At 48.3% G+C, this 25,237-nt stretch overlaps 2 protein-coding genes across 9 annotated transcripts in view; one reads left to right on the top strand and one right to left on the bottom strand.

Moving 5' to 3' along the window:
• Positions 1-59: 59 nt before the first annotated feature.
• NDUFB9 (NADH:ubiquinone oxidoreductase subunit B9) lies at positions 60-7,725 on the top strand. The gene is made up of 4 exons (XM_052651667.1): positions 60-214; positions 3,735-3,927; positions 4,501-4,614; positions 7,508-7,725. Exons 1-4 carry the CDS (start codon positions 114-116, stop codon positions 7,637-7,639), a joined length of 540 nt encoding a protein of 179 aa, XP_052507627.1. The 5' UTR covers positions 60-113; the 3' UTR covers positions 7,640-7,725.
• Positions 7,726-8,561: 836 nt separating this feature from the next.
• The window catches only part of MTSS1 (MTSS I-BAR domain containing 1), a 161,096-nt gene continuing 144,420 nt past the window's right edge, over positions 8,562-25,237 (bottom strand). For 3 of the 8 annotated variants that reach the window (XM_052651621.1, XM_052651618.1, XM_052651619.1), the window contains 8 exons: positions 24,490-24,597; positions 23,038-23,135; positions 20,529-20,748; positions 16,068-16,187; positions 15,045-15,239; positions 13,620-13,793; positions 13,111-13,273; positions 8,562-11,437 (listed from right to left, as the gene is read on the bottom strand). In XM_052651621.1, the coding sequence (XP_052507581.1) occupies positions 10,737-11,437; positions 13,111-13,273; positions 13,620-13,793; positions 15,045-15,239; positions 16,068-16,187; positions 20,529-20,748; positions 23,038-23,135; positions 24,490-24,597 (1,779 nt within the window). In that variant the 3' untranslated portion in view covers positions 8,562-10,736. The remainder of the gene's footprint in view (positions 11,438-13,110; positions 13,274-13,619; positions 13,794-15,044; positions 15,240-16,067; positions 16,188-20,528; positions 20,749-23,037; positions 23,136-24,489; positions 24,598-25,237) is intronic. The other 5 variants (XM_052651622.1, XM_052651620.1, XM_052651623.1 and 2 more) reach the window with 5 other exon arrangements.

Below are 25,237 nucleotides of genomic sequence, written 5' to 3'. Positions count from 1 at the left end.
CGACGGAAGCGGAAACGGCCCTCTATCGCCCCGCCCCCATCAGCCCCGCCCCCTCGCCGCTGACATCCGGTTTCCCGGGCGCCCTCAGGGCTGCTGAAGGTGAGCCGGCCATCATGGCGTTTTTGTCGTCGGCCGCGTATCTGACCCACCAGCAGAAGGTGCTGCGGCTTTATAAGCGGGCGCTGCGACACCTGGAATCATGGTGCATCCACAGGTGGGAGATGGGGACCCAGGGTGCGGGGAGGTGACCCCGGCGGCTCCCACAGAGGCCGAGAGGCCCTTGGTACCGGGCGGCTCAAGGACTTCGGGGACGGGGTGGGAACGCGGCCCCTCGCCCCCAAAGCCCGCCTCTAGACCTGGGTTCGAATGCGGAATTCATCGCCCATATCTGGGAGACCTTGAAAACTTGTTTATCTGGCTCGGGCCTCGGTTTTCTAATCAGGAAAACGACGCGGTACCCACGAAAAGGGTTGCATAACAATTAAGAGAAAGAAAGTACCGCAGATGGACTTTGTTGTGCCTCCAGCGCTCACTCAATAATAGCTTCCTTCGTGACCGCGTTCCTCATATTGGCAGTAATAACAAGTGCGTTCTTTTCTTTAGTCCTCGCACCTCTGGAAGTTAGAGATGATTTAGCCTTATTTTATGGAGAAGGCAATGGATCCCACTCCAGTACTCTTGCCTGGAAAATCCCATGGACAGAGGAGCCTCGTAGGCTGCAGTCCATGGGGTCGCTGAGAGTTGGACACTACTCAGTGACTTCACTTTCACTTTTCACTTTCATGCTTTGGAGAAGGAAATGGCAACCCACTCCAGTGTTCTTGCCTGGAGAATCCCAGGGACGGCGGAGCCTGGTGGGCTGCCGTCTCTGGGGTCACACAGAGTCGGACAAGACTGAAGCGACTTAGCAGCAGCAGCAGCAGCCTTATTTTATAGATGAGAAAAGGCAAGAGAATAACTTACTCAAGGCCCTGCAGCTGGTAGGTGGCCTAGCCAGGATTAAAACTCAGGTGTCTTAACTCCAAAGCATCATCATCACCCCCACCCCACCCCCATCAGCTTTCCTCTTTATAGCTTCGTCCAGTCCTTTTTGTTAGCTTCATCCCACATAATTCTTTACCTCCCACATAATTTTTTTTCTTTCCTCTCTTGTCCATCCGGAACTAGTCTTAGAACACGATCTTAGAACGCAGTCTTAAAACACGGATTTTTGTGATCCTGGGGTAACATCCCAAGATGTATATGAATGCAAGGCCTCTACTCCCTTAGCAGAATCCTAAAACCTAGTCTAAGGAGAAGGCTTCTGAGGAAAACTTCTAAGCAATATGAAACTGAGTATGTCTGGAAAAGCTGTGAAGGGCATCCTTGAAGCCCAGATTTTATATATTTGGGATGATTGTAAGTCATCGACTGACTTCTCTTTGCTATGCAGCCCGATGGCCAGGTTCAAGGCTGTAGGGTTCATTACTTTCCTAATTTTTTTTATTCATGACAGAATTTGCCGTTCAGATTCTATGCTGGCTGATGAATAAATAAATATTAACAAGGCTTTTTTCTCGGCTGTTGCAGTTTATGGATTAATGGGAAAGATGGACATATGTTAACAGCATAGAGAGTTATCAGTTTTATAAGATGAAGGAAGTCAAGCCATCAAGAATTTAGGCAGTGCTGAACTGCATCTGGGAATATTAATGTTAGCCTTGGAGGAAAGGATAAATGTAGTTATCATGATAACACTAACTCAGCGTTCCTTTAAATCTCCTGACATCTTTTCTCGGTACTTTCCTGATATTTTTTTTCTTCCATTTGTCCTCACAGTGCTACTTGTTCTGCATGGGTCCATCCTAGACACTTGGTTATTGCTGTATATACACTGTGCAGCCTCATCTATTGTTGGGACTTGTCTCTAGAGCTGTATTTCCAGCTATTTGTTAGATTACCTACAGTGCTCTGAAGCTGAACTTACTTTTATTTTCACTACCTCATTTTGACTCTCTTCCCAAATTCCCTGCCTCAGCTAATGACATTACTAGTAATATAGTCACTCAGCTTTAAGTCTTGGTATTATTTTCAGGGGCTCAAAATTTACCCCTCTGCCAGAGTCATACACATACATACTTACATGCCATGTACAACTGGACCCTGATTTTTGTAAATTCTCTTCCCACTGTAATAATCGCAGTAGTTGACATTGAGCACTGAGGATGTACCCAGCACTGTGTAAAGTGTGTTTATATGTTTTAGCTTATAGCATCTTTAAGGACAGCCTGAAGATAAAAGCGTCTGCCTGCAGTGCAGGAGACCTGGGTTCGATCCCTGGGACAGGAAGATCCCCTGGAGAAGGAAATGGCAACCCACTCCAATATTCTTGCCTGGAGAATTCCATGGACAGAGGAGCCTGATAGGCTACAGTCCATGGGATCGCGAAGAGTCGGACACGACTGAGTGACTTCACTTCACTTCTTCATTGACATTTTAATGGAGGAGGAACCCATGGCCTAAAGACTTGAAGTAATTTACCCTAGATCACACAGCTGGTAACTGCAGAGCTAAGATTCAGTCTTAAGCAATCCAACTCCATAGCCTGCTCTCATAAATTTGTAGTCTAAATGTTTCTCTCCTGTCACCATCCATCACTGTGGCCTGCTTCAGGCCCTTATCATCTATGGCCTGTATTATCAAAGCCCTGTTATTACTCAGCCATAAAAAAGAATGAAGTAATGCCATTTGTAGCAACATAGATGACCCTAGAGATGATTGTACTAAGTGAAGTAAGTCAAAAAGACAAGACTAATACGATATCACTTATATTTGGAATTAAAATATGCAAATGAATGTAATTACGAAACAGACAAAACGAATTTATGGTTACCAAAGGGGAAGTTGGGGTGGGAGTATAAATTAGGAGTTTGAGATCAGCAGATACAGACTATTGTCTATAACAAGGATCTACTGTATGGCACAGGGAATTATATTCAGTATCTTATAATCAGCCATAATGGAAGAGAATATGAAAAACTATATGTATGTATAACTAATTCACTTTGCTGTACACCAGAAACTAATGCAACATTGTAAATCAACTATTGTTTTAAAAATTAATAATAAAATTTTTAAGCCCCATAAATGATCTCTGCATCTATGGCAGCCCACTCAAGTAACCTTGCCTGGAAAATCTCATGGACAGAGGAGCCTGGTGGGCTACAGTCCATGGGGTCGCAAAGAGTCAGACACGACCGAGGAACAGTTTGACTAACACTTTCTAGAACCTGACCAGAATTTGGCTAAGGTCATGCAGCTAGTGTCAGATTCAGAATTTGAACCCAGGTCTGTTTTGAGCCACACTGTTGCCACCATGTTAATATCTGCCTTCCACATCTCTGTGTTCAGAGTTTAGCTCAGTGTCTAGCACAAGGTAGGAGGAAGTTCAGTAAGTTGTCATTCAGTGAATTGAATGATCCTCCTATAGAGGAGATGGGGAAAGAGGTTAGGCTGTGTTTATTAATAGGCTATGTGTATTAATACAATAATTTTTTGCTGCTGGTGTTTGGGGGGGACTGCCAAGAAAGCTGTCGTAATGATGCGGCCACTCCGTTGACAGGGTCCGGGGAGGGGCTGGGAAGTTGCACTACTCACCGGGGAGGCATTAGTGGAAGTACTGCCTCTTGTCAGATAGTTCTACTGCCCGATTGAGCAGATTACATTTCTAATCTCCAAAACCATTTTGGTTTAAGGGATAAATACCGGTATTTTGCTTGCTTGTTGAGAGCCCGGTTTGATGAACATAAGAATGAAAAGGACATGGTGAAGGCTACCAAGCTGCTGAGGGAGGCAGAGGAAGAATTCTGGCATGGTCAGCATCCTCAGCCGTATATCTTCCCTGAGTCTCCGGGGGGCACCTCCTATGAGAGATACGAGTGTTACAAGGTAGGTGAGGACCACAGGTGTGTCGAATTTCAAACCTCAGCCCTGGAAACCACTCACCTTTTTAAGGGCAGGTAGATTTCTTTTCTGACAGTTACACTTTTTTTTTTTTTTTTAGTGTCAAGTTTTCTCTCTCCCACATGCCATCAAGACTTTTCTTTCTAAACTCAGAGCCAGGGTCTTGCAGTAAACTATTTGACAAAGGAAAGTGCTTAAGGAATGGGTAAATAACTCATTTTTGGATCTTGAAGTTAGGCAGTTTCAATTGGTGCTTAGTATTCTAAGTGTTATTTCCAAATAACATAAAGCCACGTTGGATGTTTAGAGAGCTTGGGTAGGGGAGGGACGATGCCAGTTCTTTTTGGACTGACCTTGCTGTTTCACAGCCCTAGGTGGTTTCAGTCTAAGGTGTTCTCCTTTATTTTGGTCCTCTGCTATTTATGGCTTAGTGTCAGAAGCAACTGTGGTACTTAGAATTGTTATAAAAATGCATTGATTTTTGTTTCCTGAGAAGGCCCTCTCTGTGACATGTAAATGTGTTCTGTGGAATGACGCTGTGATTTCCCCTCCTGACAGGTTCCCGAGTGGTGCTTAGATGACTGGCATCCTTCGGAGAAAGCGATGTATCCTGACTACTTCGCTAAGAGAGAGCAGTGGAAGAAACTGCGGAGGGAGAGCTGGGAGCGGGAGGTGAGTCTTGCCTATACTTTCTCTTTCGGGTTGTGTTCGATACAACATTTACAACCACCTTAGAAATAGGTTAAGTGTGTTTCCTGGTCTTCGGGCTTTTCTGTTAAATTTTGTTTCTCTCCTCCTTCCCCTCCATAACCCTTTGCTTGACTTTCCTCTATATTAACCTTCTCCACGAGCGCCTTGGGTATTTTCCACTCGTGATGACTGATATATGTATTTAAAACTTACTCGTTTTTTGGCTGTGTGGGGTCTTCATTGCCATGAGGACTTGTCTCTAGTTGCAGCAAGCAGGGCTGCTCTCTAGTTGCCATTTGCAGGCTTCTCACTGCGCTGATTCCTCGTTGAGCGTGGACTCGGGTGTGTCGGCTTCAGTAGCTGCAGCTCCTGGGCTCTAGAGCACAGCCGCAATACTTGTGACGCGCGGGCGTGGCTGCTCTGGAGCATGCGGAGCCTCCCGGGATCAGGGATTGAACCTGTGTCTAGTGCTTTGGCAGGTGAGCTCTTCACCACTGAGTCACCAGGGAAGCCCTGATTTTTATTTTAAAAAATTCAGTCTTGCTGTCACGTGAAAAATAAACTGGAAAGGGCAAGTGGAGAAGGGAAGAGACCAGTTTGGGTTACTGCAGTGGTTCAGTCCAAAGACCTCACAACTAGCACGAGGATGGGCATGGTGGGTGTGGAAGGAGGCAGCTTTAGGATATTGTTGGCAGGGATGTGAAGAGGGATTGGATTGGGGTGGGAGGGACCGTGTGGAGTAAAGGACAGGGAAGAATCAAGAATGATTTCCAGGTTTTAAGCTTCAACATGTGGAGTTTGGTGGCCGTGTTTATTGAGATAGGGAAGAGAAGAAAAAACAGATGTCAGAGGACAATCAAGTGTTCAGTTTTAAATGTTTAAAAATGTTAAAGTTGAGAATCCTGTGAGACATCTGGTGCAGGTGTCAGAGGGTGACTTTGGATGTGCAGATTTGGAACTCAGAAGAGAGATTTGGGCTCAGAATTGAAATGTGGGCATTATCAATTGTTTTAAAAGCCACAGAAGAGGGAATAGGGGCCCTCTTCCCAGTTCCCTCTCCACAGCAGAGGAACTGGATTAAGTGGAGGCTGGCAGAGAGCCACAGAAAGGTTTGAGATCCTTAGATCCAAGAGAAAGTGTTTCAGGAATAGTGGCCAGGGCCAGTCATCTTTGATGTGCACTAGGGTCCTAGAAATAACGTCGAAAGGTGTTAGTTACAGAAAGGGCATTAGTGGCCCTGACTTGAGCTTACCTGTGACACAAAGATTGATTGGAAGCTGAGGAGGAGAAAATGGGAGGGAGAGATGGTTCTTGAACATTTGCTGAGGAGAACAAAGAAATGGGGCGGTAACTAGAGACTGAGAGATTACTTTCTTTTAAAATAAATAATAATGCATGTCTGCTGGTGAGATTTGGGGTGAGGGAGAGTCTGGTAATGCCGATTCGAGATGGAACAGGTACAAAAAGAAAAATTTTAAGGATCCTGAGCCTGTGGGGGGGCCTTTGAAAGGAGAAGGGATTCTCCTCCATTCTTATTGGACAGAAGCTGTAGGTAAATACTTTTGGGGAAATGACAGACTTTGATGTGCTGGCTTCTCTTTTTTTAAGTGAAATAAGGAAAAGCCAGGGAGTGGGCAAAGCATTTTTGTAGAACATGGAAAGGGTGTGATAGTCATGGGCCAGGGGATGAGCTTCCTGGAGAGGAGCGGGAAGGTTGCCGTGGGGTGCTGAAGGCCCATGTGCGGCTGGGAGTAGACACGTTGTGACTCCAGATTGTTCCAGAATTTTTTTTTTCTAGCAGTACTAAGCTGTATGGGTGCAGGCCTGAAGGTAGGTGGTGTGGCTGTTCTCTGTCAAGAGCGACAAGGAATTGGAGTTACTCCATAGGGAGTGATTTTCGTGATGGAATCTAGCTGGATCAAGTAGGGAAGTACACAGGAGACTGATGCAGAGAAGGGCAAGTTAGGTGGGAGCACGTGGGAACTGGTAGCCTCTGTGAGTTCAAGAAGTTATTTTCAAGGAGCCTTTAAGTAAATGAGCTGGAAGAGGACACTAGTTACTGGGATATTGGGTTACTTGAAGTCATGATTTTGTGATCAAGGAGGGCAGTGTTTTCCAAGAAGTATGTGAGCATTTGGCAACTTGAGGCGTGTGTGTTCATGGAGAGCAGCAGATTCATTCTGCAGTTGACTGCTTTGGTAACCTCTCCCCAAAACCTTCCTCCTTTATTAATCCCATTGACATTATTAAACAGCACATGTACTGTGGCCCAGGTTTGCCACAACCCAGAATTGGTTTTCTGTAGGGAGGTTCAAAAAATCATGGCTCTGGAAAGTGGGTGCCTTGGGTCTCCTCCTCTATTAAGACAGTGGTGGTCTCGGAGGTTCGCTGGAACAAGGGGTAGCTGGGCAGCAGGGGGCAGGACTGAGCACGTTTGTACCTGACTGCTATTTGGAGGGCTTTTAAATTAATCCCTAATGCATTCAAATGGAGGTTTCTTAACAGTGCTTTTGGAGACCACTTTGCAGAGACAGGATAACATGGCGGGGTGGTCAGGTGAAGGGGCCATAACAAGGGGAACTTGGAGTAGTAATTGTCAGAGTTTCGCTTAATGAGTAGGAGGTGGGGTAGGAGGGTTTGTTCTCAGCCTTGCTGTTTTAAGAATGGGAAAACCGTGAAGGAGAACAGCTTTTGTATCTGAGTTAAAATATGGGCATAACAATAATGCAGTTCTGTATAAACAACCCTTTTCTGTAGTGAGGATCAGAGTGTCATGTGACACAGTAGAAACAACGCTGACACTGCTCCACAGCAGAGAGGTCGGACCGTCAGTTCGACTCCTTTTCTAATCGTTCCTTCCTTACCCCTCTTCTAGGTGAAGCAGCTGCAGGAGGAAACCCCGGTTGGTGGTCCCCGAACTGAAGCTTTGCCCCCAGCCCGAAAGCAAGGTGACTTGCCCCCTCTGTGGTGGCATATCGTGACCAGACCCCGGGAGCGGCCCATGTAGAGAGAGGAAGATGCCTCACAGTCACACTCGCAAGTGAGATGAGTTAACAGGACACACACTTGCCCTAATAAAATAACTCCACCTGATATGACTGACGTGTTCTTTAGAGGAGTGACATGCCAGGCGATTGGGCCGCTGTTATTTTCTTAGCAATTATGCATATAAAGAAAAGTATGTGAAATGTCAGTCAGACATGTTCTGTTCTTCCCCATTAAGTCATATTGATAAATATGCTATCAAGGGAAAACTGCACAGCAGAACCAGATACAAGATGTACTTGAATAAACGAGTTGAAGGCTTAACTCAGCTGTAATGAATGGAAGGCATAAGAGGCTAAGACAAGAAAGCCTGGCAGTAGTGAGGGTGTGAGATATCTTTTCTGTTTCCTGGATTCCACTCATGGAATTTTAGCTTTGATTAAAGGACCACTCTTAAGAAGCACACAGTCAGCAAATAACCATGCAGTTTATGGGGCTCTGAGGATTGGAGTTTGGTGGCTGAGATTAAAGCATTTGATCTGAATGGCACTTTTGTGACAGTCATTTCAAAGGCAGTTTCCCAGCTTTGCTTTCTCTACTGTAGCTTGGATTGTCTGCAGACACAAAGGTAAGGGTGGCAAAAACTAAACGAAGTTTTCTTTTTTTCTAAAGGTAAAGCCATTTTAAAAATTCAACCAAACCTAGCTAGTTTCTGTTCTTGGAAACTCACTGGAACTGTTAACATCAAACTCACTGAAACCTAACACTTAGGTCAGGCAACTAAGTGTTCTTAGGGTGCACAGAAAGGATGTCAGTTTTCTAAGCTCAGTCTGGAGTTTCAGCCCATCTTCTAACATTTGACCAAGACCTCAGCCTGAATTTTAATAAGACTTGAAATGCAGGGCTTTTTTTTCTAGTGGTTCTTTATTTATAATGTAGGCTGAAGCAACTGTTACAAGGTAGAAGGGAGACACGTTACACATTGTCATTTATACAAGTTTAGAACAGAAACTGCTCAGGGAGAGGCCGACTCTCAGCACAAACTAGCGACTAAACCACAGTAATTCACCTTTAGAAACAGTTTCTTTATTTTTAGCTGTGACACTGCTTTTACAATATGCAAAAACACAAACAGAACTACCCAAGGTGTTTTGTCACATTCTTTCTACATTGAATTTGGCAACATTTTATATTAAATTTATTCAGATTATACTAACGTTTAAAAACTAAACAAGTGAAAAGCTGTACCAAGGTACAGTTACATCCATTTATTTCAAAGGTTTAAAATACCACTTTTATCTAACGTAATTACCTTGCAGTGATTTCTGCTTTTGCAAAAACCATCTCAAGCATCATATGCACAATGCATCAGCTACTTTTAGTCATCAAGATTGGTGGGCTAAACCACAGGCACTACTGTTGCTTATATTCTGTAAAAGGAGCTTGTTTTTCAAAGAAAAAAAGCTTAAATAGTTTCTAATAATCATGCCTTTGCTTTAAAGCCATAACATAAAATGTCCTTGAGTGATCACAGCAGTGTTAAATGTTAATATATAGAACAGTGACTATACAGGTATGTTTCTTTCATATCCAATGCAGTTATGTATTAAAGCATAAGAGTATGTAGCCGAGGCTCAGCACCAACAGAGATCTGTAGGCCCTGGGGGACCTGCCAGGCTCGCTCTCCTTGAGAGGTTCGGTCCCAAATGAGCACTGTAAACTGACCCCACTAAGAGGCTGGCTTCTTTTTTAAAAACACCATCGCAGTCCCCAAATGTGATCCCTTTAAATCTACAAATCTCTGTTGGCTTTAGGGGATGGGCATTATAACAAATTTAACTTTCACTTAAAAAAGAAAAGACAGAAATCCATTCCAAAAAACGTTACCTAAAATACAAAAAAGAGGACAGTATAGTGGTCAGATTCCAGGTGACAAGAAAGAAATCCTCCTCTCCGATGTTTAGTATGAAGCCAGTTAACTGCCACTTATTTAAAAGAAGGTAAGAAAAACAAGCCCCCAGACTGGTAAACACATTGGCAAGTTGCTAGACTCCAAGCTGGTTACCCTTGTTAAATCCGCTCGAGTTTTTTCAAAATATTTGGGCTTTTCAACGCACCCAGCCTGCTGGGCACAGTTAAGTAAAAGGCATTTGCTATATCTAAGAATTCCCTGCTATCATTTTTAAATATTTTCACATTTTTAAAACTGCCTTACCATTTTGGATGCATTTGGACTCAATGAAAGTGGGTATAACAGACGAGTAACTGAAGTGGGGGTTCTGTGTCTACCCGGTGGCGGCCGCATGCACAGGACTGGAGGTGGGTGCTGTGTGCAGTCAGGAGGAATCGTGGGAGAAAGGAAGTCCTTAAACACCCTACAGAAACAAACACTGCAATCCAGTATGGCTTATTCGGATGCATTTACCATGAAGCTACTAGAAATTCAACCTACGAGGCTACCCTTAAATGTAACAGGATCGGCTATGTTGACAGTGTGCCCCTCCCCCAACCCTCCCCCCAATCCCAACACAGTCTACCATTTCCAGAGTTACTTCACTCCAGATATTGCTCATCAACTGACTCCTGCATTTCTCATCCCGAAAGTAGTTTGCTTGGATAAGGATTTTTACTCTTTATCCATTTTGTTTGTACATTAAAATAACTTGAATTTGCTCCTAAGCCAGACTACTACAATGCATCTACAAAAGCTTGCAGGAAAACAAAAGGAAAAAAGCTAAGTATAGTTACCCTTTCTTCTGAAATCACTAACTTTGGGGTTCCCTTGCCCGACCTCCCCCCGCCCTTATGCATTTAAAATTTTACAAAGACTTGTAAAAAAGTTAAATGGAATTTGGCACCTTCAGAAAAATCAAAGGGGAAACTTAAGATTAAAATGTGCAGAAAGAAAACTTGATATTTACAAATTAAAAGATCAAGGTTATGTCAGTTACATATGTTGCTTTTAATTCTTATCTAAAGGTGTACTTTCAAAAGAGCTGTGTTCTGAGTTGCCTACAAAATCTTTTGATTATAGATTGGAATGGATCAAGACAAATTAGGTCTTATTAATTAGACAGTTCATTCCCCACTGGCAGCGTTTCTTGTGAGCCTAAGAGAGCCTAAGAGAAGCGCGGGGCTGAGCGGTCGTTTGTCGTGGTCTTCTTCAGTTTCACGCCCCTTCGGATGGCGTTCAGCATGTCTTCTCCTTGCGGGACGTCCCTCGGGCTCAGGTCTGCAGGGTCGCTCTCTGGAACCTGGCCTGGGGAGGCAGTGGCACTTGGGGGATCCCTCTCCTGGTCTTCGGCCTCGCTTTCTGGAATCGCCTGTCTGGGCTCCTCAGGGATGCTTGGCTTTGGGCCTGGAAGAGGGGGATTGACGGAGGCTTGGCCGCTCCACATTGAGGCGGGCACACTGGTGACACCCTGGGGGCCCTCAGCCACAGACGGCGACTCTGGGCTGTGCTCACCCCGTTCCTCAGGCCCATCTGGAGGGGCTGGCAGCACCCCGGGGAGGTCTGGGACGGTGGGGGTCTTGACAGGGATCACGGGTGTCTTGATGGGGATGGGACCGGCTCCTATGGTCCCCCGGCGGACAGAAGGCTTGGTGGAAGGGGTCCGTCGGATGGTTGCAACCCCTGGGGTGACCATAGCAGGTCCGAGGGTGGTGGGAAGGCCCGCAGTCGAGGCTGGGCGCTTGGCTTGGAACATCCTTCGATAGGACTGGCTGATGTCGCTGTTTCTTGGGATGGTGGAGGATTTGTCAAACTCCTGCTGATCAGCCTCCTGGTCACCACTTACAGAGAAATAATCGTAATCTGAAACTGATTATAGGATCCGATTAGAAATCTCCCAGGTGGCGGCTGTGCATTTTTCATTCTCTGTGTCAGGACAGAAGGCCCCAGAGGCTAGGGACTTCACCCGCAACTTCACCCCAAGCCTCCCTGGGTTTCTGGGCCCCCACCATCTAAGAACTCCTTGATGGGGATTGTCATTTTGTTCACCAAGGGAGCCCTGAGGACCCAGAGCAGAGCTGGACACAACAGGCCTGCACTCAGATACCGCTGAGCTGAGAAGGATGCAAAACTGGCTGCCTCTGAGAACCTCTGGGAGGAGTAGAGGGTGGAAGGAGGAAACAAACCCCACATGGACCATACAGACCTCCCCCATGGTCGGCTCATTCGTGCAAAGACTAGAAAAACAATGGAACTGGCAGCGAGTCTCTGAAAACTGCACAAAGACAGGTTCCATCAGTGCAGTGTGCCTGCTTCCTCTCCCAACACAGGGTCACACGGGAGGGGAAAGCGTCCGGCCTGAACACCTCAGAGCATGTTTCTGAATGGCAGCACGCTGGCATCTGGGCCAGGTCAGTTCTGGGGTGGGGTGCGGGGGTCTTTGGGCTATATTGTAGGATGTTTAGCAGCATCCCTGGGTGTCTACCAGATGCCAGTAGCACCCCCTCCAACTGTAACAACTAAAAATGTCTCTAGATGTTGCCAGGTATCCTCTGGGGAGCAAGACGGTCCTCCACTGAGACCCACTGTCTGAGAGACCTGGATGAAGGACTGTCAATGGGCTTGGCTAACTCTCAGATCTCTCCTAGCAGCTGGAATGCCATCATGCTGGCCTTGTGGCTGGCTGGGGAGAGGGATTAGAGAGGCGGGTTCATAGAGAATTTGGGTTTCAAACTCTAGCTCTGCTTCTTATTACCTGTGTGAACCCTGGGCCTCAGTCTCCATGTATGTAAAATGAGGATAAATATACACATGGGCTTCCCAGGTGGCGCAGTGGTGAAGAACCTGCCTGCCAACGCAGGACACACAAGAGACACAGTGTGATCCCTGGGTCAGGAAGATTCCCTGGAGAATATGGCAACCCACTCCAGTATGCTTGCCTGGAGAATTCCATGGACAGAGCAGCCTGGTGGGCTACAATCCATGGGGCTGCAAAGAGTTGGACACGACTGAGTGAGCACACGTGTTACATAAGTGGCTGTGACAAATAAATGGGACAGTAAAGTGCTTGGTCTGTTTTTGTCTGTTTAGTCGCTCAGTCATGTCCGACTTTGCAACCTTGTCCATGGGATTTTTCAGGCAGGAACACTGGACTGGGTTGCCATCCTCCTCCAAGGGATCTTCCTGACCCAAGGATCGAACCTGCATTGGCAGGTGGATTCTTTACCCTCTGAGCCATCAGGGAAGCACAAAGTGCTTACTACAAAGTGCCAAACACAAAGGAGACAGTATCCTTAACAGCATCTTGTGTTCATATGGAACTGCCCTGAACCCTGAAGGTGAAGAACAAGTGAAGCTGTGAAAGTCTGGCCACTTCCTTGGATGGCAGCTACCTAACAATCACAGACGGATCCCCTCCTGAGCATTCCAAGATGCTCGATGGCGTCTGGACAGATGTCTGCCTCCTCCCAGCGGGGAGGGCCCCCCGTCCTCACCTGGCACTGCTCAGGAAGCCTGGCTGGAAAGCCTCGGCTGCCTCCTACCTTGGGAGGGGATGGTGTCCTCGGAGCAGCAGGGGGTTGTGGTCTGGGTGCTGTAGCCACTGGAGCACTGAAGCGAATCCCGGCTGCTCCTCTGGGTGTCCAGCTGGAGGCCCCGAGACAGGGCCAGTGCCAGTTCCTCACAAGCCTCCATCTCCTCTCCAGGCTGCAGGTGGGAGGAAAGAGACGAGACCCCGGGGCCATCAGTCCCTGTCTGATAACCCCAAAGCCTTTCTACTCTTCCAGTGGGGCCTTGACTGGACTCCTACTCTGTTCCCATGACCACCACTGGGTCTCTGGGCCCAGGAGGCTGTCAGCTTGCTTGGGCCCTACCCAGGCTCTAGAGAGTTCTAGAGTCTAACTCCCGTATGAGACCTTCCCTGGGGGCCTTCTAAATGCCGTGGACCAGGGAGTTGGGGAAAGGGGCTCGGGTCCCTCCAGCTGCCGGCCAGCACATGGCCCCTGGCCAGGTGTGGAGGGCCCCGGCCAGCCGAAGAAAACAAGAGCGTCACCCTGGTGGCGGCCGACACGGTCATGCTCCTTGGCCTCTGGGCCTCCTCGGTAGCAGCGGGGACACCTCCTGCTGCAGCGGGGCCTCCTCCGCTGGGGTCTGGCTCTCGCTTCTCTTTGCGGCGCTGAAGGGTGTTCACGAGAGGCTGATCATAAGGTCCTGGCTTGGCCCAGTCCTGAGTGGAGCAAGCGTGGTCAGGCGCCAGGGCCTCGGCCTCCACTTGGAGGCCAGAGAACCCTCCAGACAGCTGCCCACCCATGGAAGGCGGCTGGTCCCCACAGGGGAAGCTCACACTGGGACAGGCCAGCAGTCCCTTCTCCCCTCACCCAGTGCTAGCAGAAGGGAATGGATAGTCCTTTGGGGACCCCCTGGGTACCTCTCCTTTCCTCATATCTGCCCAAAGACAGAAAACCCACAACTGGGCAGGGAGCCTGGGGGAGACTCTTACAGCCACCAAACAGCTGACCAACTGCCTGCGGTGTCTAAAGGCACCAGCAGTGGAAAGACATCCCCAGGGACTAGGCCCTCCCCCTGATGTCTGAGGAAGACCCTGGCCTGTGGGCTCAACTGATCGCACTTGCATAGCCTGGCCACCAGGGGGCACTAAAGGAACTTCAGACGCTTTCCCTGAGGCTGAACCTCACTTCAGGGAAGCAGCCCCAAAGGGCACTTGGGGATGTGCCTTCTGAGGTCGTCACAGAGGCAGGGAAGGCCCCTGGGTTGGAAGAAGGATTCTGAGGAGTCTGAGAGGTCTGTGCCTCTTGCTCAAAATGCAGGCTGCCTAGGGGCCTACTATTCCAGTTAGGGACCTCTCAAAATATCCTCTGGGCATCAACTGTACTTACTAGGAAATAATATAAAAACTTGTTTGTGTATTAAAGCAATGTTTATTGCTTTAAAGCAATGTTTATTGGTTTATATGTCTTAATATAAACCATCAAGACTAAAAATAAAGTCTGCATGTACTTTAAAGATTAAAAAAAAAAGCCAACACCTATCTGGAGGCATGGTTCTATCACCATGGCCCGAAAAGGGACTCAAGGGAACAGTCTGGGGTACACAGTCCTCGATATCAGCAATTCCCTCAGGAATCCCCCAGGAGGGCAGAACCAGGACATACACTTTGGAACCAAATATCCCCACCGTGCTCCATCTGGGTCTACTGGGGTCTAACGGGGTTAACTGGTGTCTCCTAAAGGCAACCCCTCCAAGCCCAGCTCCATGTGGACATCTCTGTCTCAGAGCCGCCTGCTGGATTCTGGTTCTCCCCCAGGGAGAATTTACTCAGGGAGGAGGTGTTATGGGGAAGAAGGCAGAGTGTGAGAGGAAGGGGGTGAGGGGAGAATCGGGGTGAGAACTGTAGGGGCAAAAGAGGGGTGAGCACAGAGGCAATGAGGGAGGGGGGAGAGGACGGAGAGACACAAACCTTCCAGCTAGGGATCTGAGATGACGGGAACATGCCGGGCCCAATGGTGTAATAATGAGCGTAGTCTGGAAGATGGACAGAGGTGACCCGAGGGAGCAGGCGGGAGGCGGGCAGGCAATGAGGGAAAAGGCTCGCCCCTACGGGCCCCACATGGGACTCACTTGATAAACTATAGTGAGAAAACCCGTTAGACAACTGGAAACAAAAAAAAGGGGAGGAAAAAAGGAAAAAAAATTAATATAACAGGATGAGCGTGGAGGTACAAGATGGCATTGACATTCAAGGGACAAGGGAGACCTGAGTATTTACAAACAAACATCAGGGACTCTGCTGCTCATGGACAGTCCATGATGCGAGAGAAGAGCTCCACGGTGCAAAGAATGCACATTTATCTGACACCAAGCATTCAATGGGGGAAAATACTATATCTACTTTTAGAATAGTTTGGAAATGATCGGTGTCCCTAATGTGCAGTGCTCAATGGTCTCTGATTATTTCACTAATAATTTCAAAGTGATGGTGATTTGCTCATCTCCATTGTGCAGCTTTCAAAACAACACCATGAGCTGAAGCTGTTCGTTCCAGGTTTCCAAATCATCAGAGTGTTCAGGAGCAGATTCTAAACTGGGGCGAAGAAGGTGGGGCTGCAAACAAAAAGGCGGGAAAGCACACAGCCTCTGACGCAGTGGAATGTCACATCCAACGACAAGGTGACGAGGTGGCCATGGCGGGCGGGGTGCGGGGGAGGGGGAAGAGGAAAGATGGATGATCATCCATGTCCTGGGAAGAAGCCTTCACACCTCCGAGTTCCCCATACCCCTTCCTCTCCCTCTTGATGACCACAAGGTCACTGCTTCAGAAGCCAGGCACCCCTTCCCGAAAAATCCCTCAGTCTTGCCTCTCCCTCTGTCCCAAGAGGGACTACTCTTGGAGGAGATTTTGAGTTTCTGGGTTCCTGCGGCTGTGCAGGAAGTAGCTGGCAGAGGGAGGGTTGGGGGAGAGGCTGGGACCCCAGCCGGTCACCTTCTCCGTGGACGCCCAGGCGCCCATGGTGGAGCCTGAGCTGACCGAGGTGGGCGAGCTGCACTCGCTCACCGACTGGCAGGTTTCCGAGGCTTCGGAGGAGGCCGAGCTGGACGAGTTCTGCAGCAGGGGAGGGACCACACGAGGGGACCACGTACCACCAAAAAAGAACATCCATAAAAAATAAAAAGATGGGGGAGGGCGGGGGCGGAGGGAGGAAAGTCACGCAAGAGAGAGAGACAGACAGACACGTACACAGAGAAGGGAAGGATGGGAGAAGCAGAGTTAGGGTTATTTCCCCCCAAAGCTGCACCTACAGAGGCTCCCAAGCCCTGGAAAGGAAGCGTGACACCCAGCGAGACCCAGACCCGCTGGACTGTGGCTCCCAGGACCCTGACGTCTGTGTGTGTGTAGTGCACAGGCTGCGTGCCTGGCCTGGGGAGAGGGGCTCTGGTCAAGGTGCGGGACTCCTGTACTCTCCAGGGCATTTCTTCCTGTGCCACGAGCCCAGGGATGCCATGCCTTTTACATCTCTCAGGTGCCCGGATGATACAACGTGAGGACTGACCCCCCAGCTTGGGCTTTTGCCCACGTCTGCCTGTTGTTTAGCCACTAAGCCATGCCCGACTCTTTCGTGACCCTGTGGACTGTCGCCCGCCAGGCTCTTCTCTCCACGGGATTTCCCCAGGCAAGAATGCTGGAGCGGGTTGCCATTTCCTTCTCCAGAGGGTCTTCCCGACCCAGATACTGAACCTGCATCTCCTGCAGTGCAGGTAGATTCTTGACCGCTGAGCTCCCAGGGAAGTCCCTTGTCTCCTTAGAATGGCTCTAACTGCTGGATCCTCTCCCTTTATCACATGCAGCCTCTGGATCCCTAAGGGGTGGTTTCCAGCTGTGAAGCTGTATCTTCACAGGACATGATTTTAGGTCTTTCCGCCTGGGGGGTGATTTTGAGGCTCTGGGCAGTGAAGTCCAGTGGTTAGGGCAGTGTTTCGAGTGGCCATCATAGGGAGGGTGAACCATCCAGTGAGATCTGAGACATCACAGAACTGAGGTCTGCCTTGAGAAAACATCTCTTCAGGCTGATCTGATTAAACCTCCAGTCCCTGCCCGTCTCCCAGTGTCAACCAGGCACCTGCTCCCAGGCCCTAACCTTCAGCCGAGGCAGAGACTGCCTGTTAATTCAGCACTGCATCTTGACATTCTGGTCCTGTCCTGGCACAGGGCAGGTGCCTAACAGTGCTGAATGGATGAGTGACAATGGCTATTTCTTCCATGTACCTGTGCCCACCCCCCGCCCCACTGCGGGGCGTGCTCTGGGCCCACCCAGGCATGTGCTTTCCGTTTTTTTCACTGTTAACTGCACTCTCATCCCATCCGTATAAGCAAGTCTGAGCCTCTTTACTCTTTCCCTGGAAGTGTCCCTGTTTCACTGGCAAGGAGGCCAGATTCATGTTTCTGTCCCCCAACTTTCACCCGCCAAAGGAAGGTTCCTCCAGCCTTGCTATGTGTGTGTGGATCAGGCTGAATGAAGTGGGGTTTCAGCCTCCAGTCACGAACGGGAAGCAGAAGGCGGGCCTGTTGGGACTGACTTAAATCTGAAAGCCGCTGCTCCCATCCTGCAAGAGCAAGGAACCAAAAAGGCACTGCATGTGCACGTGGCTCCTTGGAGCCAAAGCAAGGGCAGACCCCACAGTGGAGGTCCCGGCCGCTTCCCCAGCTCAATGTTTGGTTAGCAGTCTAGGACCTTAAGTCTGAAAGTTTGAAGTCCTTTTTCTGCCACTTCCCAGGCTAGGAACCATGGGTTTAATCTCTCTAAAACCTCATTTTTCCCCCCTCTTTAGAATAGGGATCAATAATATCTATTGGATGAAGATTAAATGAGATTGTGTGTGTGTGTATCTATGTATGTAGTGCTTAACCAACCGTAAAAAAAAGCCAGTTATAATTTACCAGAACTACTTATTTTGGCTTCTCTAATTAAAATAAGTTCAATTTGAAAAAAAACAAACAGTACAGCACCCCAGGACTACAGGTTCTCATTTCGTCTGACTTCTGCTCATTTTTTCCTGGAGAGCCCCTTGAGTGGATGGAGTGAACGGTTCTAGGCAGGAGCCCCGCTGCAGACGTGGTCCCATCTCTCCTGGGCACACGTGGCACAACTTGTAAAGAGCAGAGTAGAGGACAGTGGGAGAATCCTGAAAACATCCTGCCACGAGGCATTCATTTACACCCATGCACCCGAGGGATTTCCCTGCTTATGGATGTGTGCTCCCTTCCTCCCACCCAAATAAAGGTAATAATACTTCCCCTAGGAAACTATACCCTCTGCCCTGTGTGAGGTGTACAATCTCCTTAAATTTCCCCTCTGCCTTAGAAGCAGCCATAACGCCTTTTTCAAGAAAAACAGAATTCTCAATTAAATTCTGCAGCATCCCTGAGTTTACTCAAACTACCCTAGAGTTGCTTAGCCAAGCATTTATCTTAGGCACCGGCTTTCAGATTTAAGTAAATCCCAACAATCCCACCTTCTGTTTCCCTTGACATGACTGGAGGCAGAAACCCCGCTTCATTCAGCAAAGCTGGAGCACATGGCCTCTTTTTTTAGAAAGGGGTGTCAGCGCACGATATTTTGTTAATGCATCAGTTGATTAAAAACACACACAGAATGACACTGCACATTAGAAAAGCCTTTGAGGAGCTGCAAATCCCTGCTCCCTCTCTCCCACACTCACTCGAGGCTCACGAGACACGCAGGTACAGTTTAGTGCCACACAAGGCGGGACCTCTTAGACAGTGAGTGAGCCAAAGCACCCAGCTAGGACAAGTAGAGGACTTAAAGCTGCAGCTCCCAGCTCCAAGCATTTCTGCTTAAAATTGAATCTCAACCCCAGGAAGACAGAGAGAGGCAACAGTGCCCCCAGGGACAGCTGTGAAACGCCAAAGGCGGGGCTCCAGGCTGAGCGGCTCTGGGTTCACCAATGTCAGATGCATCATGCGAGTGGCTGTCTGGCTCCCAGAACATGACAGATGCTTCCTCAATGTGGAGTGCTCCCCAGAACACTCTGCTAGGGGCACGTTATGGCAGAAAGGCCACTGGACCAGTTGCTAGAAACCCTCGTTCCAGATCCCCGACTACAGGTCACATAACTGTGCCACTCGGGCAGACTGCTTTACATCTTAGCCTGTTTCTCCAACAAAACAGGGATAACAACACTCCAAGCGGCTGCTGGCAGGACTACATAGACAATAGGCAGGAGCTCCTAGGACGGTGCCTGGCACCCAGGAGATACTTGCTGACTCTCAGGCAAATTGGATACCTGGATGAACAAGACAAGCACGTGACCTTCTGAATCCAAAGGATCTTGGGCCAAAGGCTGTGGTTGGTCTCAAAATGTATTATATTGGGTTGACCAAAAAGTTTGTAATGTCTTACTTTGGAAAAATCCTAATGATCTTTTTGGCAAACCCAATATGCAATGGGCTCGCAGTCACCATGCTCCCCAGCAGATGGCGCTGAGGGGACATCCTGGATGGTCACGTTTCCTAGTTGCCTGTATGTTGTGCTTGCTAGTCTAGACGCCAACCCACTGACACAAAAAAGGGACACAGTGGAGCAGGTGAAGGGTGTTCGATGCCCAGCTCCTGCTGTCTGCTCTTCTGCAGCTAAAGGGCTGGGCATTTACTGCCATCTAACCCAACTGTATTCAAAGAAACTCAACACCTCCCCTTCTCCCAGGAGGAAGATGCCCACAGAATTACCTGCATGAGCACTGAAGACACTTTCTTATTCTCATCCTCATCATAAATTGATACAAGGAAGCTGAAAGTGCCAAGGAAGGGCTCCGAGGCATTGTTCAACAGCAGAATCTCTGTTCCCGTGTGCAAATGGGATAATGACTATATCATGCCAAGGCAGCCACAGGGACACAGAGAGCAGCCAAGACTCCAAGACTTTGAGTCTGTCTACATACCTGTCTATACAAGTGTGAAAACTCTCCAAATCAATGGGGTGACAACTATCACCCGCATGGTGATCATAAGCTTTGAGTGAGTGAAAGTCACTCAGTGGTGTCGAACTCTGTGAGACCCCATGGACTGTAGCCCGCCAGGCTCCTCTGTCCATGGGATTCTCCAGGCAAGAATACTGGAGTAGTTAGCCATTTCCTTCTCCAGGGGATCTTCCCCACCCAGGGATCGAATCCAGGTCTCCCACATTGTAGGCGGATTCTTTACCATGTGAGTTACCAGGGAAGCCCAATCATAAGTTTTAACCCCCACTTATATTCTCTCCCTTTAGGGGATCAGCTCATCTAAAGATGAGAAATTAAACCAGAGGTTCCCCATGCCAGATGACCAGGGTCTGTCCAAGCTCTCCGGTTCCCTCTCTGGTTCCAGCCATCAAGACTGATCCAGGGCCTCAGGTGTGGCGGCTGCTCCTGGGGCCAAGGACACCCTTACCTGGTTGGGGGCCTCGGGCGGCATGGGGGACGGCGACTTGGACTGGAAGGCGTCCTGGGAGATGAACCCTGAGTCGTGGGAGGACACGCTGGACAGCCGCACGGGCGCCTGCTGGGCCAGGCTGGAGCCACGGTAGCGGAAGTGGGAGCTGGGCGAGTGCGAGTGGGAGCCGTGGGAGCCGCTGGACCGCGAGTCGCTGCTGTTGACGCTGTTCAGGCTGCTGCGGGGGCAGCGGGACAGATGGCAAGGGGTGACGGGGGAGAACAGCATCACGCAACCGGCCCCCAGCCCCGAGAAGCAGCGCACACAGTGAGACGTGTTTTCAAAACACCCAATCACTAAGCGAGTAAATAAAAGGTCTTTTCTGTGTGAGCAAGGGGCGAAAACCAGCTATGGAGACGTGGTTCTCCGAGGCGCAATGAGGCATCTTTAGGATGGAAGGCTGTGATTTTAGAGAGTCAAGTGCTGCCCAGCTCTGCTGTGTCACCGACCAGCAAAGCCAGAGGACTCAATGTCTGAGGCATGAAAAAGGTTCATACCCTCTACTCACAAAAACCATATGAAGGCTTCAGCATGACCTAGTTGGAGCACCCAAGTGTCTTCCTTAGGTGAACCATCGGGATCAACCTGGCCAACCATCGCTTGGCACCAAGAGATTCCTCAAGGTGATTGCATCCTAAGTGTGTCTAATTCAAGATACCCGTATGTGAGACAACTCTGTGTTCATGTATTTTACATTTTATTATTAACAAAGTTGGTGGTTTAATGAATGGTTTGACCCTGAACACAGGTACTTCTCTGTTCAACTATCTGTGAGCCCAGCAAACAGAACACCTGGCAAGAGGCAGGCAGCTTTCAGGGACCAAAGGTCATCAATCGAAGCTGTTTGCTTCCAGGATGGAACAGTAAACAGGATGTCGGAAAATGACACTTGCCCTCTGGAGTTCTGCCTGTTCCATTTCCAGTCGTAAGCAGTATGTCCTACACTCAAATTATGAAACCCGGAAAACTGAACAAAGTCTCCTGGTCCAAACAGGCAGAGCTGACAGATAAAGGGCAGCTGTAGCAGTGTCAGAAGGCGTGAAATAAACAACCCAGACTGGGATTAGAAGATTTGTGGTTTCTGCGCCTAACTCCGCAAGAGATTCTCGTCAAATTTCACAAACTCGGCCAGCTAATAAGACAGTCAAGGGCTGACTACCTTCTTCTGGTGTTCTATGCTGGAATGACTTGGTGCTAACGTTCCAACAGACATAGCGAAGTGTGCTGGAGGAGATCAAGGATAATTATCATGAGTTTTGCTTCCCCGCCCCGCCAGTCAGCCAGAACAGGGCATGCGGAGACTGGTAGCGACGCTCAAGGCAATCTCACTACGGCAAGCTCAGGGCCGGCGCTGTCCATATGACAGGAGTTTCTGTTGACACTAAAACTACAGGAGTCTCACGCAGCTTTGTTTTATACTAACGAGATAAAGTTTACTTCGTTACCAAACAAAAAGAAAAAATCCTCAATAGAAAAAAACCTCAGTAGACGTGTCTCACACACACACACACACACACACAGAGCACACAAAAGATGACAAGAAGCCAACCGCCACCCTCAGGCTGCAGAATGTCAGGCTGGAGCATCTCAAGTCTGAACTTCCTGCTCCCTGTACACTGCATGAGCTCAAACATGAAATGAAAGACACACACACACACACACGTGTGTAGAGAGAGATTCCCACACACAGATTCGGCAGCTCTATCCTGTTCTTTACTCTCAACGCTAAGTCACAGGAAGAGGAAATCCATTCGGCTTTGAAAAGTCAAAGGAAAAGATCAGCAGGGAGAGTGTACCAAGAAGGACATGATGCATGAGGGTGTTTCTACCTTCACGGGAAGGGAATAATCAACTTGGCCTTCGGCAAGTCAAGAATGGTCTTGAACAGAACGCTGCCAGGGAATAGTGTTGCTGACCGATGGCAGAACTATTCCGATGGACCCCGAGTCACCAGGTTAACAATAACACCTAACAAAGCAGTGACGGTGGTGGTGGGAGAGGTTAACAGATCAAGAATTCTATTCACTTTGTGAAGCCCTGAGACAAAGACTGGGGGGCAAGTAGGAGCAGGAGCCACTGTCACTGCCTTCACCTGTTCTGGCCACAGCAAGATGCGTCTGCACGAGAATCGACCCCTGTTCGCCCTTTGGGAGCCCATGTGGTTTCTACTCTGCTAAACAGGAAAATCCAGTGAGAATTCATAAAATGAGGAGATTTTGTACCATATACCCTGACAGAGAAAGCTGTGTCCACCAATTTAAGGTCTGATGGGATTTTTCCTTCTAACCCAAAATTAATTCTGAAACTAAAGAGTAAGACCAAAATCATGATGGGATCCTTTCACCCAATCACCATTTCCTGTTTAAAATGCGCTACTTCAGAGCCCAAGACTGGCTCCAACATTCACAATTAGTGTAAAGCAAAATGCCACATCCCCAAGGCAACAGCCCAGCCTGGTTTCACATACCTGCAGACACTTGACTTGCGGGACATCGTGGTGCTCGGAGAAGAGGGTGGGGTCTGGTATGACCAACTGTAATCAGAGCCTTTCAAGTCCAGAATCACCTAAGGGGACAGAGCAGGAGGGTCAGCAAAGTGCGGAGGAGGGAAACATTATCCATCAGATCTCAACAACTGTCGTAATGTCGAAACTCTGCCATCATGGAAGAGTGGGGATCAAAGAAAAACATGTTGTGAAGAGTTTTCCTTTCAATGGAAGAATCATAGTACCAATCCATCAGTGTCATAATCCTTTTTCTGAGACAAGCAAAGACGTAATTAATGGGGAAGGGAGAGGAAAACCACAACATAGCTGTCAAAAAGAAAAAGATTTACAGTTATAACTCATAAGAGACATTTACATCAAGGTTAGAATTTATAGGGTTTTTGTTTACAGCACAACATAGATGATAATGCTTTTAGGATGTGTTGATTTTACACAATGGACATGAGTTTGAGTGAACTCCGGGAGTTGGTGATGGACAGGGAGGCCTGGCATGCTGCAGTCCATGGGGTCGTAAAGAGTTGGACACAACTGAGCTACTGAATTGAACTGATCTTACATCCTAGTCACTTGATAGCTACTCATGCCTCCATCTGACCAATAAAACCTGACAAAATCAAGAACAAACCAATTTTTTCATAATTATTTCCACATCTGTCTCCCTTACTTAACAAAGAGCCAGTTGAATGTAAGCTCTAGTTTCTATTCACATAGTAGGTGCTCAATAAATATCTGCTTACTGAGTGAATGCCTGCAGGCTGTAGTCTAATAAAAGCAATTTTGCAAGATGGAAAATATAAGCTCCCAAATTTGTCTGCTGAGCTGGCTTCAAAGGCAACAATAAGAATTGTATATGAAAGGCAAAAGCATGTGATTTTTCATCTGTTGCCCCACTGAACATAGTGTTAACGTCACATGAACCAAATGAACCAACATGAAGTCACCTTTTTCATAAGTGAGACCCTCATTCATCCTTACTTAGAATGGGAGAAATCCAGAGAGAATGATTTACAGTGATGACCAAGAGACCCCACTGTCATGTTCCTAGTGGAGTTTATCTCTAGAGGGTCAGTGAACACATGATTAAAAGCACGGGCTGAGGGAACTGACAGCTTGGTTTAAATCCCAGTTCTACCAGTAACTGCCTGGTTAAGTAACTTTATCTCTCAGTGCTTCAAGGTCCTCTGTAAAATGCGGATATTGGTGGGGATTCACAGAGGAAGTCTATGTAAAGAGCTCAGAGCAGAGCCTGGCACACAGTAGGTGCTCTATGATAACCTGTGCGGATGACAGCCACGTGTCACAATGTAAAACACGATGCCATTTTAAATGAGAGATTGCCACAAGGAGCCCTCAGGATTTTGAACCTTCATCTACTGGGTTTCTTGTCCTGAGCACCCACCCCACGATGCCTACCTGTTCGCTTGAGGAGGGCAGTTTGTGAGGGTCCATGGTCAGGCTTTTCAGATCCTCCGATATGGTCTGCAGGTGAGTGATTTCCCCCAGCATTGAGATTTCTTCCTCCTGAAAGTAATTCACAACCTGTTGCCACGCATGATTCACTCTATCACCTGGATCCAGCTGTTTTTATTAGGGACGCTGTCCACACTTCCAACTTTTCAGAAGAGGAATACAAGGACTGGTTTATCTTTGCTGAAGCCATTCACCAGCCCTTTCTTTGGGGAAATGGAGAACAAGGAACCAGCCATAACCACGGAGTGACTCGTGTGCTACACAGCAAACACACAGGCCTTCCTAAAAGCGTCTGGGGGCCGGCGCCCCTGCTGGGGGCGGAGGGGTCTGCCTGTGGGTGGGATCCTGCAGCACAGCCCCCTCCGCAGGCCAGGGCTCCCCGGCTCCCTCCCCCTGGAAGTCAATCGACTTCAGCAGATGACACCATTTGGGGATGTTCTGGTCCAGATTTGGCAGACCTAAGTGACAGCACATGTGTGTTCACTGGAGGTTAACTGCCCCGTCTTTGTTTTTTCCATCAACTTAGTCAGTGGCAAGTGAGGCAAACTATGGACTATGGAAGAAGGACATCACCAAAGCAGTAAGCTGGGGCTGTGGACCCAGGTAAGAACGATTCATGGGAAAGCACTACGCTCAGGGGAACAACTCAGATCTGGGCATTTTGCCAGGGCTGAGGGATGGCAGCTGGTGC

Source organism: Budorcas taxicolor, chromosome 14, assembly GCF_023091745.1.
Source record: "Budorcas taxicolor isolate Tak-1 chromosome 14, Takin1.1, whole genome shotgun sequence".
Taxonomy (NCBI): domain Eukaryota; kingdom Metazoa; phylum Chordata; class Mammalia; order Artiodactyla; family Bovidae; genus Budorcas; species Budorcas taxicolor.
This window is presented reverse-complemented; position numbering and strand designations above follow the sequence as displayed.

Coding starts and splice junctions, on each gene's coding strand:
- NDUFB9 (XM_052651667.1), top strand. CDS start 114: ATGGCGTTTTTGTCGTCGGCCGCGTATCTGACCCACCAGCAGAAGGTG. Junction 215..3,734: donor GAATCATGGTGCATCCACAG/GTGGGAGATGGG, acceptor TTTTGGTTTAAG/GGATAAATACCGGTATTTTG. Junction 4,615..7,507: donor GGGAGAGCTGGGAGCGGGAG/GTGAGTCTTGCC, acceptor CCCCTCTTCTAG/GTGAAGCAGCTGCAGGAGGA.